Source organism: Anolis carolinensis, chromosome 3, assembly GCF_035594765.1.
Source record: "Anolis carolinensis isolate JA03-04 chromosome 3, rAnoCar3.1.pri, whole genome shotgun sequence".
NCBI lineage: Eukaryota > Metazoa > Chordata > Lepidosauria > Squamata > Dactyloidae > Anolis > Anolis carolinensis.
In genome coordinates, this window is record NC_085843.1 from 85,132,983 (window position 1) to 85,151,867 (window position 18,885).

Sequence of the window (18,885 nt, forward strand, 5' to 3'; positions counted from 1 at the left end):
TTTTCCTGGACTAGTAGAACTGTTCAACCAATATGTAGTTTATAGGACTTGTATTTTTTTTAATTTAACTTTTACAAATAACAGGCACACCACATATTATATTTAAATCCTATCTCAAGAAATACAGATCTCTGCTGTAGACACCTAGGGCTACATTATTCATGATCCAGTCTAGACATCAATGGAAAATCAGTAAGGATTGTTGTGTGTTTTCTGGGCTGTATGGTCATGTTCCAGAAGCATTCTCTCCTGACTTTTCACCCACACCTATGGCAGACATCCTCAAAGGTTGTGAGGTATATCAGTAAGGATTCTAGGAATGGGAATTTTGATGATGGGGCACTTTGTAAAGACAGATAATCAAAACCATGCTAAAGCAAAAAGAGCAGAACATCGGATTTGAAAAACCTGTATTTCAACAAATTCAAAGCAGAGTACTTGGTTCCTCCACTTTACCCTCATCACAACCCTGTGAAGTAGGTCAGGCTACCAGAGTGCGCCTGGCGCAAGGTGACTCAGTATGTTTCACGGCTCACTGGAAACTGCAACCCAGATATCACAAATACCAGTCCAACACACTAAGCAAGAAAAACAATTTAGAATATGACAACACGAGCCACAAACACATAGAAAAGACTGCAATGTAACATTCTATATCCTCAATTAAAAGAAGTCCAGAATGACCAAGTGCTAAAACTGCAAGTGTCTAGCTAATAGACCTGCTAGGGTGTGAGTGAGGGCAAACCTTGGGTACCAACCAAAAAGGGCAACCATATGCCACCTACTCTATAGGCCATGGAAGAAGGAAGATGGGAGAGCAGGGAGTACAAAACCATATAGGCACTAGCTGCCCCTGCATGCAGAGAAAAAGCCTTTTCTTTAGAAGGCTTTTTAACTGTCAACACTGCCATCATCTCCCCCATCCCTTCCACAGCAGGAAGAATACACAGCAGGAAGTGTGTGGTATATATGCACATCCTTGTACATTCCTGTACACCAGGAGACGGTACCAGTGCTGAAGGACATATATAAGAGCAGGCTCCCTTGGTTGGATTTATTATTTCATATGTATGCTGCCGAGCCCCGGTGGCAAAGTGCGTTAAAGCATCCCAGGTTCAAGCCCCAGGAGCGGCGTGAGCGCCCGCTGTTAGCTCCAGCTCCTGCCAACCTAGCAGTTCGAAAACATGCCAATATGAGTAGATCAATAGGTACCGCTCTGTCGGGAAGGTAACGGCGCTCCATGCAGTCATGCCGGCCACATGACCTTGGAGGTGTCTACGGACGCCGGCTCTTCGGCTTAGAAATGAAGATGAGCACCAACCCCCAGAGTCAGACATGACTGGACTTAACGTCAGGGGAAACCTTTACCTATGTATGCTGCCATTCTCCCAGAATGGGACCCAAGGGGACTCACAGATAAATTTGGTTTACAAACTAACTATAGTTTTAAAAAATTAAAAAAAACCAAAATATTTATTTTAAATAATATACGTTATTTTAAAAGGCTACAACAGTTAAAAATATAAATAAAATGCATGATATGAATTCTCCCTGAATGTTATTACGTATTAAAAACCTGAAAGGACAAAGTAAGGAGGGGGCCAGTTTAGGCCCCATTTACACTGACTGTTTAATGCAGCTCGAAGCTAGCTTGAAGCTGAGGCAGCCAGACAAGCTCCCACAAAAGTGTGTGAAGGAAAGCATCAGTCCTATGTGGTTTGTGTAATCACCACCTCGGGGTCAAATTGGTTCCAGGATTTCCTATGTAATAATCTGCCCAGTGAAACCACTTTCTTCAATACCAATTTGAAATTGTATTGGTCAGTGTAAAATAGTTCTACTGAGAAAGCAAGCTGGCTCCCTTTCTTTCTCTCTCATATCCTCGTCAAGGAATCCTGGATGGTTTCAGGGCTCAGAGAACGCCACCTCCTGAAGATCTTAAAGGTCTGGCAGGTTTGTATTGGAGATTTCCATTTCTGGCTCCCAATCTGTGTCTCTGTGAGGCTGCTTCCTAGCTTCTCATTTGTGTGACATTTCAAAACATTTAGTTAACACTAGCTGTGCCCGGCCACGCGTTGCTGTGGCTTAGTCTGGTGGTGTTGGTCAGTCTACATTAGGTTGTATTGATGCTGTGACCTCCACCCTTCTTTATACTCACATTAGTAGTAGTATTTGAAGTCTGTTACCTTCTTCAATTTTTGTGTTGATTGATAATTGCTTGAGATCCCTGTTGTCTTTGGTTTGTTGTTAATTGTGATGTCTGATTCTGCTGAGTGCGGTTTGCATCTTATTCTGGTACAATAGTCTTTTTTTTGTTTTGCCTGTGTAGGTGTTTATTATTGTTGTTGTTGTAGTGGTCATGAAGGCTGGATAAGTTAGATGCTACTGTATTGTTTTTTGGAGGCCCAGTGTAGCACTGACTGGCGTCTCAGCCTCAGTGCCTGGCTGCTTCTTGCCTGTGATGGGGTAGATTCTTATTGTTGTTGTTGTCATTGTTATTACTGTAATTGTTTTTTTTGGAGGCCAAGTGTGAATGTAGGGATTCGGGAGGTGGATGAGCACTGAATGGCCTTGTAGACTCAGTACATGGCTGATTCTTGCCTGTGTAGGTGTTTATTATTAGTGGGTGAATGGATGGATAGATGAGTGGATGGATAGATAGAGTGGGTGCTCTCCTTGTTTCCTTTATTCCTATGCTGTTCCCTTTCTCTGCTCCAATCCTGAGCTCGCTGATAAGAACACACTGGTCAGAAAGGAGGGTAAATATAACCGGATCAATGGTCTTTCTCTCCCTTTTGCTCTTGGCCTTCCGGGCAGAGAGGGAGGGCTCTTGTCCTTGGCATTCCTTCGCTTCCCTTCCCTCCCTCCTTCCTTCGTTCTATCCGTCCCTGCCTTTCCTGCCTGCGGAGCCATGGAACTGGGTCAGTGGGTTGGATGGCGGGGAAAGGGAGAAGGAAGAGGCCTCTAATTGAAATGCATGGACTCCATGCCATGGGGTGCTGGAATTTGTAGTTTGCATCCAGTCCAACCCCTTTATTTTTGTCATGGAGGAAGACCCCACCCAAACCCCTCAGACAGATGGCCATCCGGTTTAATTGTGTTGTTATAGTCACGATGTGTTGTTGTGAGTTTTGTGGGTCCGGATTGTGGTTTTGTGGTGTGGTTGTGTTCGTACAATTGGGAGGCAAGGCTTTTGTGTTGTGTTGGCAAATTTTGTATTTCTGGGGCGTTTAGTTGTGTGCCAAGTTTCGTATTTCTGGGGCATTTAGTTGTGTTGTTATAGTCACGATGCATTGTTGTGAGTTTTCTGGATCCGGATTGTGGTTTTGTGGTGTGGTTGTGTTCGTACAATTGGGAGGCAAGGCTTTTGTGTTGTGTTGGCAAATTTTGTATTTCTGGGGCGTTTAGTTGTGTGCCAAGTTTTGTATTTCTCGGGTGTTTAGTTGTGGTGTTATAGTCACGATGCATTGTTGTGAGTTTTGTGGGTCCAGATTGTGTTTTGTGGTGTGATTGTGTTGTTACAACTGGGAGGCAAGGCTTTTGCATTGTTTTGCCAAGTTTCGTATTTCTGGGGCATTTAGCTGTGTTGTTATAGTCATGATGCATTGTTGTGAATTTTGTGGGTCTGGATTGTGGTTTTGTGGTGTGATTGTGTTGTTACAACCGGGAGGCAAGGCTTTTGCGTTGTTTTGTCAAATTTTGTATTTCTGGGGCATTTAGTTGTGTTGTTATAGTCACGATGCATTGTTGTGAGTTTTGTGGGTCTGGATTGTGGTTTTGTGGTGTGGTTGTGTTGTTACAACCAGGAGGCAAGGCTTTTGTGTTGTGTTGTCAAGTTTTGTATTTCTGGGGCATTTAGTTGTGTGCCAAGTTTCGTATTTCTGGGGCGTTTAGTTGTGTTGTTATAGTCACAATGCATTGTTGTGAGTTTTATGGGTCCGGATTGTGGTTTTATGGTGTGATTGTGTTGTTACAACTGGGAGGGAAGGCTTTTGCATTGTGTCGCCAAGTTTCGTATTTCTGGGGTGTTTAGTTGTGTTGTTATAGTCACGATGCGTTGTTGTGAGTTTTGTGGGTCCAGTGTGGTTTTGTGGTGTGATTGTGTTGTTACAACCGGGAGGCAAGGCTTTTGCATTGTGTTGCCAAGTTTTGTGTTTCTAGGGCGTTTAGTTGTGTTGTTGTAGTCATGATGTGTTGTTGTGAGTTTTGTGGGTCCGGATTGTGGTTTTGTGGTGTGGTTGTGTTGTTGTAACCGGGAGGCAAGGCTTTTGCATTGTGTTGCCAAGTTTCATATTTCTGGGATGTTTAGTTTTGTTGTTATAGTCACTGCGCCCGCAACTTTATCCTTTTATATATATAGATGATGTTTATATGTCCTCACAGTGAAGACTTAATAAAAAGTGTTTACCCTGAACTCTTACAGGTATAAATCTCACTGCACCTGGGGCCCTTTCGCCTAGATAATTATGGGATCCTGGGATCTGCAGTGTAGGGAGGGGCCTTCAAAATGCTCCGCCAGAGTACAGTCCTCTAATGCCTTGTTGTACTACAAACGGCAGTGTATAACTATGGTGGTCAAAGTAGAATAATAATGTGGTATGAATAGGCACCTTGAACCTGAATAAAACACACACACAGACACAGAAGTAACCAAGGAAGAAAAGAAGTACACTTCATATAAGACACTAGTAATTCCTTCATTGTTCATCTCACCTTCCATCCTATCCCAGGAGACAGATATTGAAAATAAGCAACCAACTCAGTTATAATATAGTAACTCCAGTGGGATATGGACAGAAACATATTGGCTTAACAAAGTTCTCACATTTGAGTCTGAGCACAGGGGACATATGATAAGCATTAGTGCTTGTCTGAGGGTTGCAGTGTGAACTATCCACTGCTAGAAGGGTAGGGGATGAATGTCCTCCCTAGATACTAATGGGGAAAGGATGGGTTTATAGGGTGGGCCAAAAGTCTTGATGAATGATAAAATTATAATGTACCATCTTCAATTTACAATATTTGATTTTTCACACATAATGTAAATCTACTTTATATATCTACTGTATATATTTCTGCTGATAACTTTTTATGTGACTCCAGATATTTAGGTATATAAAATAGGTGTAAAATTAAAAATTTATTGATAATAAGTCAGCAATTCAGCAAAAGAGGCGTGAGTCCACTGTAAGCACTGCATGTTGTTCCTAACAGGTTTGTGTAAAATTAGTTGTGTTCAGAACCTTGTTATTGTTGCCAAATTTTCTGTGACCCTAATATTGACCTAAGGGGTCCTCATTTGGGGTTGGGAGCCACAGTTTAAGAAGCTGTGCTATATATGATGCTGTGATATTATACTTTAAAAACAGAAAATAAAGGAGTTATGGAAATTCCTTTGCGAATTTCGGCCTGCCCTGTGGCAGCTCACTTCTTTCAAGCAGTGCTGTGCCATTCCTATCAGTGCTGTGCTACTCCCATCAGAATAAGCTTCAGGGCAAAATATACTATGACTTTCAGCCCTCAGTGATACCTCCTCACACATGACCACCACCACCTTTACAAGGGACAAATTGTCCTGATATGCATTTGGTGGGGGGGGGGGGGATTCCATCCAGCTCTCGTAAGTACTCCCCTGTTCAAGGCTCAATGATCACATATTCCTTTCTATACAGGTCTCCCATAGATCAGTGTAGGTAAACAACATTTGCTGATGCACATTACACACATTGCCTATTGCCACAGCTGGTCAACCTCTCTCCCTGCTCCTCTTTGCAGGACGTGAGCCAAGGCACACGGAGCAGAACAAGTAGTAATTGCAGTGTTCCAGTGCAGCTCCCTATAGTTGACAAGTACCGTTCAAAATGACTGCAGTGTGTTCCCCAAGAGCTGAAGTTACAAAAATAGACATTGGGAAGATTGCCACTAGGAGATAAGACTGTGGTATGCAGAATGGAAGTGTACCTAGATATTAGCACCTTTTCATACATTTACTCAAGTAACAAATCCTCATGAGCATCTGCTTTCAGGAACTATCTCATGATTTAGTCTCTTCTTCTTCTTCCTCTGATATCCCGCACAAGTAACTAGGCAGGGGTTCGGCCAGTTGCTATTCCCCAACTTCCAGAGCCACACAAAGTCTGCAGTTGCATCAAGAATCGCCTGTTGTGTCTCCTTCTCCATCCTCCCAGAGCTACTGTACCTTGTAAATATATGCTGTCAATTATGTTATTGTAAAAACAAATATCCTATCTCTTCAATTCTAAGATGCACTTTCCCCCATATAAACACAGCTAAAAATGGGTTGTGTCTTAGAATCTAAACTTTTTTTTGTTGGTGGTACTGAAATTAGTATCTTACAATTGATGGTATCCTAATATCGAAGAAAATAGTCATATCGGTTATTGAGAAAATAAACAAGCCTATAGTTGTGTTGTCGAAGGCTTTCATGGCCGGGATCACAGAAGCCTATAGTTGGGTAAATCACTTTAATTAAGACTAATTAAAGTGCCACTAAAGTATGACAACTTTTGAATGTTCCAGAATGCTTACTGGAGAACATAAAAGCTTTTAGAGCTATTGCCCAACTATAACTTTGTAATCATCTTATACGCATCTAAGCTTTGTTTTATTTCTCCCCTATTTCGCCCACCTGGTTTTTGCTACAATAGGCACAAATTGCTTCCCCTCCCCCAATTTTCTAATTTAAATAGCACCTGGAGCTATTTGTTTCAGAGCAGGAAGCATATAGCATCATATATTTTCTACTCAAGAGGCAAATATCAGTTACAGAAAGATTCATTAAACAGGGAATGATGTGGGCAGAATGGTTAGCTTTCCTCCCCCAGTTCTATGGCCTGCATTCAAATCTCCCTTCCCCTGTGGCTGCTTGTAAATTAGACACAAATACGAGAAATCCTTCTCATTAATAATATCATCTAGTTCTTAGAACAACAGTGAGACCTGTCCCTTATTGGGCTCAGTTCCTTTGGGGTATAGTTTTGTTGCCTGCTTTCTTCCTTTTCTTGCTATAGCTAAGCTCTTCTCCCTTGCAGTCAGTGAAGAGGATGCTGTTTTCAAATTCCGAAAGAGCTCAAATTGTTTCCGTTTGATCTCAAACAAGGAAGCGATGCCAACAAAATGCCTGTTACCTGCCCTTAAATAAAAGGCATCATTTAGAGAGCCTTCTCCAATCCTGCCTGTCTTCCCCAGGGATCAACACTGCCAGTATTTTTCCAGAAAGACAAAAAAAAAATCAAGCTGAAGTCAGAGGAGGAGGGGAAGATGCAAGGAAGGGAGTCAGAGAAGCTTCTTATTTTGCGGTTCAAAACATAGACGGGAGCATTGAATCATATGAGCATTTTGCAGAGGAATGGTGTTTTTGTATTCTGATAGATTTCCACTGGAGATTGTCACCTTGTTTTCCAAGAAGGCTCCATTGCCCTTTAACTGAGAGGCAGGTCAAGCTGAAGAGCTTGCCTTCTTGCTGCAGATGCATGCCCTGGCATTGATTCATGTGCCTCGCTGTGGCTTGCAATGCAGCTGTCAAATACCAAAGGGCTTGGGGCATCTGTGTTTGTTTGTGTACATTGGGGGAATCAGGGGGAGGGAAAACTGTGATCCCCAAGAAGAAGAAGAGCCCAGGTCTTTCCCCAGCCAAAGGGAAAGTGATGTATGCATTGCATAATAAGCTCAGCATTGGTCGGGAGCCTTTTGCATTGCAGCTTTTCTCTGCCGGATGATGGCAGGGATTCTGCGCAGCGCCCTGCAAGAGAAAAAAAGGAGGGAGGGAGGGAAGGAAGGAAGGAGGGAGGGAGGGAGGGAGGGAGGGAGGGGGCTATGCCACAAATAGGTTGCCACCCTCTGGATCCACTAAAGAGTCAACCCCAAAGGGAAGTGGAAGGAAATTCAGAAACAAAAAGGAGGGCAAAACAGGGAGGAGGGGGATGCGGAATAGGGGGAAAGAAAAAAGGAAGGAAGGAAGGAATAAAGAAAAAATAACAAAAGGGGGAGAAAGGAAGAAAAAACAAAGGAAGGAAGAGGAAGTGGGGAAGGTATGAGACAAAGGAGGGGGGGAAAGAAAGGAAGAAAGAAAGGAAGAGAAAGGAATTAAGGTAAGAGAAGTGGAGAAAAAGGAAAGAAAGAAACAAGAGGGAGAAGGTGTAGGATGGATAAGGGAGGAAGGGAAAAGAGAAGGGGGAGGGGAGAAGGTATATGAAGAACAGGGAGGTATATACACTGTTACTAAATCAGTCTGGATGGAGTTATTTATATGCTGCTGCTAATCAGCCCTGCTCAGTCACTGATATTTTCACGGTTGATCTTAGGCAAGTAACACTCTCTCAGCATCAGAAGAAGGCACTGGCAAACTCCCTCTGATACATCTTGAGCCCCTGGTGGCGCAATGGGTTAAACCCTTGTGCCGGCAGGACCGCTGACCGAAATGTCTGCCACTTGAAATCAGGGAGAGCAGGGTGAGCTCCCTTCTGGGGACATGAGAGAAGCCTCCCACAGGAATGGTGAAACATCAAACATCCAGGCAATGTCCCCTGGGAAACATCCTTGCAGACGGCCAATTCTCTCACACCCAGAAGCGACTTGTGGTTTCTCAAGTCGCTCCTGGCATGAAAAAAAAGCTTAAGAAAACCCAGTGAAAGGTTTGCCTTAGCGGCTGGCAAAAGTTGGAAATGACACACACACACATGTATATTTATAATATATATATACAGTAGACTCTCGCTTATCCACCATAAACAGGCCGGCAGAACGTTGAATAAGCAAAAATGTTGGATAATAAGGAGAGATTAAGGAAAAGCATATTAAACATCAAATTACGTTATGATTTTACAAACTGAGCAACAAAACATGTTTTACAACAAATTGACAAAAAAACCAGTTCAATACATAGAATCACAGAATCGTAGAGTTGGAAAAGACCTCATGGGCCATCCAGTACAACCCCCTGCAAGAAGCAGGAAAATCTCATTCAAAGCACCCCCAACAGATGGCCATCCAGCCTCTGCTTAAAAGCCTCCAAAGAAGGAGCCTCTACCATAGTCCGGGGCAGAAAGTTCCACTGCCGAACAGCTCTCCTTTCAGTGAAGTTCTTCCTAATGTTCAGGTGGAATCTCCTTTCCTGTAGTTTGAAGCCATTGTTCTGCGTCCTAGTCTGCAGGGCAGTGGAAAACAAGCTTGCTCCCTCCTCCCTATGACTTCCCTTCACATATTTGTACATGGCTATCATGTCTCCTCTCAGCCTTCTCTTCTGCAGGCTAAACATGCCAAGCTCTTTAAGCCATTCCTCATAGGGCTTGTTCTCCAGACCCTTGATCATTTTAGTTGCCCTCCTCTGGACGCTTTCCAGCTTGTCAACATCTCCCTTCAATTGTGGTGCCCAGAATTGGACACAGTATTCCAGGTGTGGTCTGACCAAGGCAGAATAGAGGGGTAGCATGACTTCCCTGGATCTAGATGCTATATCCCTATTTATGCAAGCCAAAATCCCATTGGCTTTTTTCACCGCCGCATCACATTGTAGGCTCATGTTTAACTTGTTGTCCACGAGGACTCCAAGGTCTTTTTCATACATACTGCTGTCGAGCCAGGCATCGTCCCCCATTCTGTATCTTTGCATTTCATGTTTTCTGCCTAAGTGAAGTATCTTGCATTTGTCCCTGTTGAACTTCATTTTGTTAGTTTCGGCCCATCTCTAATCTGTCAAGATCGTTTTGAATTCTACTCCTGTCTTCTGGAGTGTTAGCTATCTCTCCCAGTTTGGTGTTGTCTGCAAACTTGATGATCGTGCTTTCTAACCCTTCGTTGAAGGCGTTAATAAAGATGTTGAACAGAATCGGGCCCAGGATGGAACCCTGCGGCACTCCACTCGTCACTTCTTTCCAAGATGAAGACGATGCATTGGTGAGCACCCTTTGGGTTTGTTCGCTTAACCAATTCCAGATCCACCTCACTGTAGTTTTGCCTAGCCCACATTTGACTAGCTTGTTTGCCAAAAGGTCATGGGGGACCTTGTCGAAGGCCTTACTGAAATCCAGATAGGCTACATCCACGGCATTCCCCGCATCTACCCAGCTTGTAACTCTATCAAAAAAAGATTTCAGATTAGTCTGGCATGATTTGTTTTTGGTAAATCCATGTTGACTATTAGCAATTACTACATTTGTTTCTAAGTGTTTGCAGACCACTTCCTTAATGATCTTTTCCAGAATCTTGCCTGGTATCGACGTGAGGCTAACCTGAAGGTAATTGTTTGGGTCGTCCTTTTTTCCCTTCTTGAACATGGTAACTTAATGTAGTAATTACTGTATTTATGAATTTTGCACCAAAACATTGCAATGTATTGAAAACATTGACTACAAAAACATTGACTACTAAAAGGCAGACTGTATTGGATAATACAGAACATTGGGTAAGTGAGACTGTACTGTATATATGCACCTAGAGAGAAATAATATACATATATACATATGTGTTTATATTGTAGCCATATATTATATATAGCTATATTATAAACACACACACACATGTATATATATTCTCTCTCTCTCTCTCTCTCTATATATATATATATATATATATATATGCACACACACACCAAAAGGGATCTTGCAGTTTGAGGACCCAAGAATAAAGAATTGGAAGACTAAGTTCTGGCAGACTTGAGTCTGTTTCCTTAACTATAGGGAGTGAAATTCCTTTGTTTAGGATACGCCTACACCAGGCATGGGCGAACTTGGGCCCTCCAGGTGTTTTGGACTTCAACTACCACAATTCCTAACTGCCCGTAGGCAGGAGTTGAAGTCCAAAACACCTGGAGGGCCCGATTTGCCCATGCCCGGCCTACGCCATAGAGTTAATGCATTGTGATGGACACATGGAGACTTCGGCCTTCGCTGCCAGAGTGATGGTGCCTCACCAAACGGCGTTCCATAGCACTGAGCCAAGGCAGCCCTTTGTCTTGGAACTCCGAGCCCAGGCAAAGGAAGCTCGCCCTCCCTCGCGCCACTTAGAGCTGGGAACCCGCGCGCACCCCGCACAATAGGCGCCAATGGAGACGAGAAAGGGACACCGAAGTTCCCGGATGCGAGGACTTCATTGCCCACCAGGCTGTGCGGCGGCCGGCCTCGTCGCGTGCCGTGGCGGCCGGAAGAACCCGGCAGATCTGCGCGAACTTCCGGCGCTTCCTTCTTTCCGAGCCAGGCCCCGCGGAGGTAAGGCTGTGGGCAGTGGGGCTCGGGGAATCCGTCGCCATCGGGGAGAGGAGGCCCTCCGCGGCCCCTTTAAGGACGCCATCGGCTCCCTCCCGGCTGGGTCGACGTCGGGAGGCAGGAATGGCGGGGGTGGCCGGCAGATTTGGCTCTCTCCTTCTGGTCTTAAGCCGGGCCCGTCAACCCGGGCTCTTTATGGATTGTCGCGGCCTTCAGCAGTGGAGTGGGCCTCGACACCGTAATAGACAATTAGGGAACTAAAGATCTCGAGGAGTGGGGCTGCATCTACACTGGGCATGGGCGAACTTCGGCCTTCCAGGTTTTTTGTACGTGAACTAGCCTGCTGTTGGGAATTGTGGGAGATGAAGTCCAAAACAGCTGGAGGGCCAGAGTTTGCCCATGCCTGCTGTAAATAGGGCCACAAAGGCATTACGGGTCCAGCATGTTTACCAAGAATTCCTGATTGCCCCTTCCACAAAGCTGAATAAAATCCCACATTATCTGCTTTGAACTGGAATATATGGCAGTGTGGACTCAGATAACCCAGTTCAAAGCAGATATTGTGGGATTTTCTGCCTCGATTTTCTGGGTTATATGGCTGTGTGGAAGGGCCCTGAGAGAGTGTCACCTTTGCTTTCTCTTTTCCCCTCAGATATTTTTAATAACCTGTAATTTTAGTCACGTAAAGCGACATGTAAGGCAAACAGAACAAAAAGAATGCTAACAAATGCAATACATTTTGGCATTTCTTCCTAACCCACATCTAAATGCTGCTATTTCAAGTCCAGCGTTTAACTAACTAAATATGGGGTATATGTTACTTCCAACTCGGTTGAGTGTGTGCTCTTTGTTCTTTGGTGGTTTTGTCTACGCAAACTTTGTATTGTGCACAAAAATATAGACAACACTGCATTAAAATATTTTAAAACAACTGAATTTTGTGCTTAGACCGGGATCCCATCTCAAAGATTACGTGTATACTACCCCCACCCCAGTGACCCAGCGGGTTAAACCACTGAGCTACTGAACTTGCTGACTGGAAGGTCGGCGGTTAGAATCCTGGGAGCGGGGTGAACTTGCGCTGTTAGCCCCAGCTTTTGTGAACCTATCCGTTCGAAAACATGCAAATGTGAGTAGATCAGTAGGTACTGCTCTGATGGGAAGATAACGGCGCTTCCTGCAGGCCACATGACCTTGAAGGTGTCTACGGACAACGCCAGCTCTTCGGCTTAGAAATGGAGATAAGCACCACCCACCAGAGTTGGATATGACTAGACTTAATGTCAAGGGGAAACCTTTGCCTTTATGCAAATAGGGAGTTTCCAAAATTCATAAGAATTCAAAATCCAAAACACTTCTAGACCCAAGCATTTTGGATAAGGGACACTCAACCTGTATACTCTCCTCTCTGCATTGTAGTGAACCGTGTCTTGTTTTGGAGCACTTGTTTTTTCAGTATAGGACGTTTCCAACTTTGTTGCTCATCAAGTGAATGTCAAATTCCGGTGAACCTGTGATTAAGGGACTACCATTATTCCTGATCATGTATTCACCTGCTCAGTTTTGCAGATTCAGAGCTGTGGCTTTCTTGGTTGAATCATTCTAGCTGCATGATAATTTCCCTCTTTCCCTACTGTCTTTCACTTTACCTGGTGCTATTGGTTTTTCCAATACATTACATCATCTCATGATCATCGGTTTAGTCATTTTTTGCTTCTAATGAGATTTTCCTGCTTCTTGCCAGGGGGTTGGACTGGATGGCCCACGAGGTCTTTTCCAACTCTAGGATTCTATGATTCTATTATTTCATTCTAATGAAAACTATATTCCATTTTCTAAAGGGATGGTGGTAGGCAGAATTTATATCTGGAACTACTGGCACATTTTTAGCTGATTTGCATAAGATCAAAGACTTCTGGGTCCTAGTTATTTAACTGAACAACAGCAACTTAAATTGGGAGTGGATTCTAGTATTGGAAGGCTTTCAAGCCCATCCAGGATTAGTACAGGCAGTCTCTGAGTTACAAACATTCAACGTACAAATTACTTATAGATACAAGTGGGGATGAGACAACAGGAAGTGAGAGAAATCTACCCCTCAGAAGGGAAATTCACTCCTGAAAGAGTTGTCTTGGGGAACAGGGATCTCCACTGAAGCTTTCTCACCAATCCTTGTTTCCACAACAAGCCACCTTTTTCAAAATCCAATTCTCACAGGGACAGAAAGTGGTGAAATCTTCTGAACAGGGGCACAGACAACAAAACAAACTCCACAGTGTTTTTAACTCCTTATGCTGTCTATCTATACAACCACTTAAAAATGTACCTGTTCCAACTTACAAAGAAATTCAGCTTAAGAACAAACCCATCGTCTTGATGAATTGTGGATTGCCTATACTCAAAAAAATCGTGGACTAAATCCTTTATTCTAAAGCTTTTGTCTTTTGGAACTGTTGTCCAGGACACAATGGGCCGTGTAATCAGAGGTCAAAGAAAAGGTGCAGGATCTGTGTTCAGGGCCCATGTGAAGCACAGAAAGGGTGCAGCAAAGCTGAGAGCAGTTGACTTTGCTGAAAGACATGGCTACATCAAGGGTATTGTAAAGGTAATAGTATGCTTCACTACTTTGTGGTTTCATGTATCCTGGTTGAATTATTAAGAGTAGTCAAATAGAAGAAAATTTGGAACTACAGTAGAGTCTCACTTATCCAACATTCTGGATTATCCAACGCATTTTTGTAGTCAATGTTTTCAATATATCATATTTTGGTGCTAAATTTGTAAATACAGTAATTACTACATAGCATTAATGTGTAATGAACTACTTTTTCTGTCAAATTTGTTGTATAACATGATGTTTTGGTGCTTAATTTGTAAAATTATAACCTATTTTGATGTTTAATAGGCTTTTCCTTAATCTCTCCTTATTATCCAACATATTCACTTATCCAACATTCTGCCGGCCCGTTTATGTTGGATAAGTGAGACTACTGTACTAATCTTATCTGCAGGTGGATATCAAGAGAGTAATATTTTATTTCAGAACAACAAATTCAGGATTCAGTTTTTTTCTTTAAAAAAAGATATGCATTGAAAATATTTGAGAGTCATACTAAAGGTTGAAGACCTGAAAGTATACTGTTAAAGATAGTGGGACTTTAATGCAAATAAAATTTTATAAATCGGATTACTGGTACTTACACATAGGTTTGATTTTTTTTAAAAAAACTGTTCTTCAGTTTGTACTCCAGTATAACTCCAGTATTTATTATGTATCACTGCTGTGTGGATTTTAAATATGTGGAAGTGGAACTTTGGCCATGTGATATGATTAAATAGTTGTCTTATCAAATACAGTACTTGATCTTTTTTCCTGGCAACAATGAAAGTAATTACTTAAGAAGAATTGTACTGTTCCTAATATTTATTATTAGTTAGTTAATAATGGAGCCCCCGGTAGAGTAGTGGGTTAAAGCCTTGTGACTTGAAGGTTGGGCTGCTGATCTGCAAGCTGCCAGGTTTGAATCCCACCCGGGGAGAGCGCGGATGAGCTCCCTCTATCAGTTCCAGCTCCATGCGGGGACATGAGAAAAGCCTCCCACAGGGATGGTAAAACATCAAAAACACCCTGGCGTCCCCTGGGCAACGTCCTTGCAGATGGCCAATTCTCTCACTCCAGAAGTGACTTGCAGTTTCTCAAGTCGCTCCTGACACAAAAAAAGTTAATAATATGTTCAAAATTGTGTTTCAATAGGATATCATTCATGATCCTGGTCGAGGAGCTCCTCTGGCCAAGGTTGTTTTCCGTGATCCATACAGATTTAAGAAACGAACAGAATTGTTCATTGCAGCAGAAGGCATTCATACTGGGCAATTTGTTTATTGTGGCAAGAAAGGTAGGTACATCTGATAAGAAATGGAGCATGGTTTTTAGAAATAATTAGATTGGAAAGGTGGACTTTTGGGTGATATTTTGGCCTAGAGTGACATTGCCTCTTTAAAAAATCTTTTAATTTCTTGTAGCTCAACTCAACATTGGCAATGTCCTGCCTGTTGGTACTATGCCCGAAGGCACCATTGTCTGCTGCCTTGAAGAGAAGCCTGGAGATCGTGGCAAACTAGCACGTGCTTCTGGAAACTATGCCACAGTTATCTCCCACAATCCTGAAACCAAAAAAACCAGGGTGAAACTGCCTTCTGGTTCCAAGAAGGTGATCTCCTCTGCAAACAGAGCAGTTGTCGGTAAGTGTTGCCTGAAATGTGTGGCACATTTTTCAAACCCCAAAATGTTTGGTTGGAAGTGTTAGAATAGGAAATTGTAGTAATTTATACCGTCTGCATTGCAGAATTATTCTGGAGCAGGGGGCTGGACTGGATGACCGACCCTTGTGGTCTCTTCCAGCTCTTTGATTTTTATAAATCAAAAATGAATTTTGGGACACATTAAGATCAGTTGGGAATTGGAGACTGCATTAGTGCTTCAGGGCACTACAAAACTGCAACTACTACTCCTTTCAAAAATATTTTGCATTTCCCACAAAACTATAGGAGACACAAGGGTCCATTTTTACATACACACCCTTGATTCTATTGAAGCAATTTCATCATGAAATCTTTGAATAACAGTTGAATTAAGAGTAACCTTTTGGACAGCATTAGGGTGTTTGAAGATACTAAATGTTGGGCATTAAAAATGTTGGGCATTTTAATGTTTAATCTGCTTTTTTGCATTTTTTTTCTGCATAGTTTGGTGTGTTCCTACTGTAGGTTAACACCCCCCCCCTGATCATTTTTGATGACAGAGAAGAAACAGGAAATTATTTCCTGTTGTAAAAAGGGTCTCTCACCCAGGATACTTCAGAGGACCACAGCTTTGGAAAGAAATACAAAATAACATCAAGGGGCATGGGAAGCTTCCCTCCCTTTTAAATGCTTGCATTTTAATGCAGAAAATTTTACAAGCTGGTGAAATATGAGTGTTTTTACAAAAGATTTCTGGCTTATCCTTTATTCATTTATTTTATATGCAAGCCATTATGTAAGAAGAGCAAGTACATTGTTTCTTGTCAGAGTGTTTGCTTTATTTATATAGTAGCATTAATTAGCCTTGGAGAAGTTCAGTGTAGTCCCCTAACCTCCTTAATGTGGGGAGGTGGACCTTGATTGTAGACCACACCAGATGTCATTACAGCATATCATGAAGTAATTGCATCCCTAATGTTTTGGGGGCGGCTGCTGTTTACCTTTACCGTTGTAGGCAGTACACATGGCTACAGTAGTATTGGCTAGTCGAATCCAATTCCCTCCCTACCCAAGTTTTTATCATACTATAACTTTCAACTAAGTTAAGGATGAAGCAGAAAACAGGAACTGGATGGGTATATAAAAATTGCAAAAATAAACTGCTTTTTCAGATACTTTGTTAACCAAGACATGCCTGTATATAGGGTAGTGAGTTGTTTAAATTGGTGCTAATTGTTTTTTAAGCTAATGACCAGGGGTATTTTATCTTTTATGAATGTTCAGTACTTCTCTTTGGAGTTATTCTTTTTTAGAAAGGGGAACACAAAAATTCCTTACATTTTACAGGTATTGTTGCTGGTGGTGGCCGTATTGACAAGCCAATCTTGAAAGCTGGACGTGCGTACCACAAATATAAGGCAAAGAGGAACTGCTGGCCACGAGTTCGGGGTGTAGCTATGAATGTAAGTAACTCTTCCATTTATTGCACTTGCCTGGCTTGTTTAATTGGTAATCTGCTGTCTCTTCCAAACTATGCAATTTTTCATTATAATCCAATGCTTCAGAGCACAGTCTAAAAGGAAAATAAGCTGACGGAGCTGCTGGCTCTCGGCTGAGGTGAGATGCGCACTTTAGGCACAGAGTGCTAGGATGGAGGTGCTAAAGGCCAATTGGAACGGCTGAGGTGCCTCTTCTTCCTCAATTGGGTCCCAGATTGCTAATGGAGACACTTCTACCAGTTTTCTAGTTCACATAGAAGACAATACATAGCCAATGCTCCAAATGTTACATTATGCCTGCATAATTAATGTCAAGCCGCTTCTTTTTGTAGGTAATTTCTACATATAAAACATTTGATTCAAAACTAAAACAAGACAACTAATCAATGTAAAGGCGAAATACAACATTAGTTCTTGTTGTAGTGATGCGTGCTATTTTTTCATCTTGATCAAAGTAACCTTTTTTACATCAAAGTGTCTTCACATTATTCTGTCTTCCATTCCATGGCTCTAAGTAAATGCCCTTAACTGTATTGCTGATTGAAGGGTTACAGGTTTTGCCTTGCAGAATGCTACTCTTTGTATTTGAAATCATTTCCTGCTCTGCTCCTGACCCGGTGGTTCTTTTCACAGCCTGTTGAACACCCCTTTGGTGGTGGAAACCACCAGCATATTGGCAAGCCTTCAACCATCAGGAGGGATGCTCCAGCTGGTCGCAAGGTCGGTCTCATTGCGGCCCGGCGTACTGGCAGACTGCGTGGAACCAAGACTGTCCAGGAGAAAGAGAATTAAACCTCCAGTTCAATATATTCATATAGAAATAAATGTCATCTTTTATGTAAGACTGGTAAACATGTGTGGAAACTTTTTTTGGTAATAATTTGTCAAAGCATTGTAGACACACAGAAGTCCTGAAACTAGATAGATAATACTATGTAACACTATGCAACACAATTTTTATCTCCCGAGTTACAAATGCCATTTCCTAATTGGTTCTATCATTAAAAACATGGAAAAGGTTTATTAAACTACAAAAACATTGTTTTTGCGGGACATCCTGCAGCACATTTTGTTAGTTTCAAGAGTCAACCAATTCAACAGTTTGTGGCAGCCACAAAAACGAAGTTTCTGGAGTATAACTACAGTAGAGTCACTTATCCAAGCTAAATGGGCCGGCAGAAGCTTGGATAAGCGAATATCTTGGATAATAAGGAGAGATTAAGGAAAAGCCTATTAAACATCAAATTAGGTTGATTTTACAAATTAAGCACCAAAACATCATGTTATACAACAAATTTGACAGAAAAAGTAGTTCAATACGCAGTAATATTATGTTGTAATTACTGTATTTACGAATTTAGCACCAAAATATCACGATATATTGAAAACATTGACTACAAAAATGCCTTGGATAATCCAGAGGCTTGGATAAGTGAGAGACTACTGTACTTTCAAAGTAAGTAGTACACGATTAAATGGGAAATAAAACTTTCAATCCAGGAACAGAAATATTTTTCAAATTTTGTTACTTAGTGTAATTTTAAACAAACTTTAGTTTGAAGAGATTGCCAAAAACATTGTTCAGAGTGGCTGTAATACGAAACTTCCATAGATTCTTTGTGCACAACATCATTTTCCCTGTTCTGCCAAATAGGATAGCTAATATAATAGGAAAGTGCAATTTCATAATGTTGATCAAAACATTCAAAGGTTATAGATCAATTAACTCATTAAAAAAATCCAAAAAGCAGACCTTAATTTTTCTGTGTGTCAAGTTCTATGCCGATGTGTAGGCATATCCTCCTATAGGCTCCTGCTATTTCTCAGATCAAGCTCTGGCACCCATTTTCAAATGAGTCATTACTGTTGCCAGCAACTGTATTTTTTACAAGTTCTCAAAATTACAGGAGGCACCTTTGACA

General features: G+C 42.0%; 1 protein-coding gene across 1 annotated transcript; it reads left to right on the plus strand.

Annotated features, from left to right (window-relative positions):
• The first annotated feature begins 11,075 nt into the window (after positions 1-11,075).
• LOC100551532 (large ribosomal subunit protein uL2) lies at positions 11,076-17,815 on the plus strand. Its single transcript, XM_003218958.4, has 6 exons — positions 11,076-11,225; positions 13,684-13,827; positions 14,977-15,118; positions 15,246-15,464; positions 16,812-16,927; positions 17,597-17,815. Exons 2-6 carry the CDS (start codon positions 13,690-13,692, stop codon positions 17,753-17,755), a joined length of 774 nt encoding a protein of 257 aa, XP_003219006.3. The 5' UTR covers positions 11,076-11,225; positions 13,684-13,689; the 3' UTR covers positions 17,756-17,815.
• Positions 17,816-18,885: the final 1,070 nt, after the last annotated feature.

What these genes read in the sequence shown, in the direction of transcription:
- LOC100551532 (XM_003218958.4), top strand. Translation starts at nt 13,690, where the DNA reads ATGGGCCGTGTAATCAGAGGTCAAAGAAAAGGTGCAGGATCTGTGTTC. An exon ending in ACATCAAGGGTATTGTAAAG is followed by an intron (nt 13,828 to 14,976) that starts GTAATAGTATGC and finishes GTGTTTCAATAG; the next exon opens with GATATCATTCATGATCCTGG. An exon ending in TGTTTATTGTGGCAAGAAAG is followed by an intron (nt 15,119 to 15,245) that starts GTAGGTACATCT and finishes AATTTCTTGTAG; the next exon opens with CTCAACTCAACATTGGCAAT.